This window comes from Octodon degus, unplaced genomic scaffold (genome assembly GCF_000260255.1).
Source record: "Octodon degus isolate 3935 unplaced genomic scaffold, OctDeg1.0 scaffold00027, whole genome shotgun sequence".
NCBI lineage: Eukaryota > Metazoa > Chordata > Mammalia > Rodentia > Octodontidae > Octodon > Octodon degus.
The window spans coordinates 1,381,657-1,383,172 of NW_004524603.1; the positions used below are offsets into that span (position 1 = coordinate 1,381,657).

Sequence of the window (1,516 nt, forward strand, 5' to 3'; positions counted from 1 at the left end):
TCCCTCTTCCCCCTTCCCTTGCTACTTCTCTGCCACCACCCCCACCCTATTCCTCCCCCTCCTGGTCCTTTCCTTCCTCGCCTGCCCAGCAAATGCGGACCACTATTAACACGTGCACTAAATCCCGCCTAATGGAGCGAATACCCTAGAAACGTCTCAGCCTCAGCTAATAGTGAGGCATCCTACCTGAACCCTCGCTGCCAAGGCCATTATAAACTAATTGGAAAATGAGGGAAGGGATTGATTTTTTTAAATTTATGATGAAATACTTCAGACACAAAATGACTAAAAGGATAAAATATCGAGTTCCGCGCACCGCTACCCGATCTAAAGATGAAACGCGCCCTCCCGCGGCTGCCGCGGAGCCGACCGCCGCCCTTCCCTCCGGGCTCGGGATGTCCCCCGCCGCCGAGGTGCGCGTCCCCGCAGTGCTGCGTGGGGACGGGCGGCCCTCGCCGCCCCCGCCGGACGGCCCGTCTCTTCCCAGCCGGCCGGGCGCGCTCACCTCCGCTCCGGCCGTGTGGCTGCTGAGAAGGTCCTTGCACGCAGCTGCGCTTCCGTCCTGTGGCCGAGATCTCGTGGCCCATCTGATTCTGGCCGGCCAGCGCCCACGAATGGCCACGCTTGCTTCCAGAGCCTTCCTCTCTCCCCAGGAACCCACCACTGGACTGACGGGGCCAGATGAGGGTCGCCTCAAGGAGCGGTGGGCTTCCGCCCCACCCACCCCGTCCCCAAGCACCAGGTCAGGTGCAGGGGCAGGGGACACAGGAGGGCCGCGGGTGGATCCAGCCCTGGCCTCGTGGTGCTCTGGCTTTAGTGGGACACACAGACCGTGCTGCACACCACGGGAACTTCTCACAGCAGAAGGAGCTGGCTAAGAGGGATTCAGAGTCCGGGCCACAGAGGCTTAGCTGCCAGGTGCTTCTCAGGGACAGCGGAGGCCTCAGCCCTCGTCCTGCTGCCACCGGGTCAGGCGGCCATGCCCAGCCAACGCCGCCAGCCCCGGAAGTGCCATGCGCTCATCGGCTGGACTTATCTCACCTGGGCTCCTTGCAGCGGGGTTGGGGCTCCAAGCCCTTTCCAGCTCTAGCTGCCCAGTGGGGGGACCTGGGGACACAGGTGCCCTGTCCACTAGATTGCATTTAAAGGAAACGTTCCTCAAGCACCCTCGGTGTTGAGTTGCTTTGCTCCCCCCACAAACAGGATCTTGCTATGTAGCTTGAAATCACTATGTAGCCCAGCCTGGCCTCAAATTCATGGTGATCCTCCTGCCTCAGCCTTCTAGTGCGGGATTACAGACTTGTGTCACCATGGCTGGCTGTAAGTGTAGTTTTGAAGTCTAAAATTCTTTCATGGAGGCCGGTGAGAAAGCTCAGCAGTCTAAAGCACCTGCTTAGGCAAGCTTAGCGAATCGCAGGGATTGCAGTTCAGTCCCTGGCACCACCAGCTGTGTCAGCCCTGCCCCCAGGGTGGCTGAGCCAGCCACACACACACACACACACACACACACACACAC

General features: G+C 60.3%; 1 protein-coding gene across 1 annotated transcript in view; it reads left to right on the forward strand.

Annotated features, from left to right (window-relative positions):
• The first annotated feature begins 395 nt into the window (after positions 1-395).
• Positions 396-1,516, forward strand: part of Mnx1 (motor neuron and pancreas homeobox 1) — a 63,662-nt gene continuing 62,541 nt past the window's right edge. Inside the window, exon 1 of the mRNA XM_023712738.1 lies at positions 396-747. Within this exon, the coding sequence (XP_023568506.1) occupies positions 396-747 (352 nt within the window). The remainder of the gene's footprint in view (positions 748-1,516) is intronic.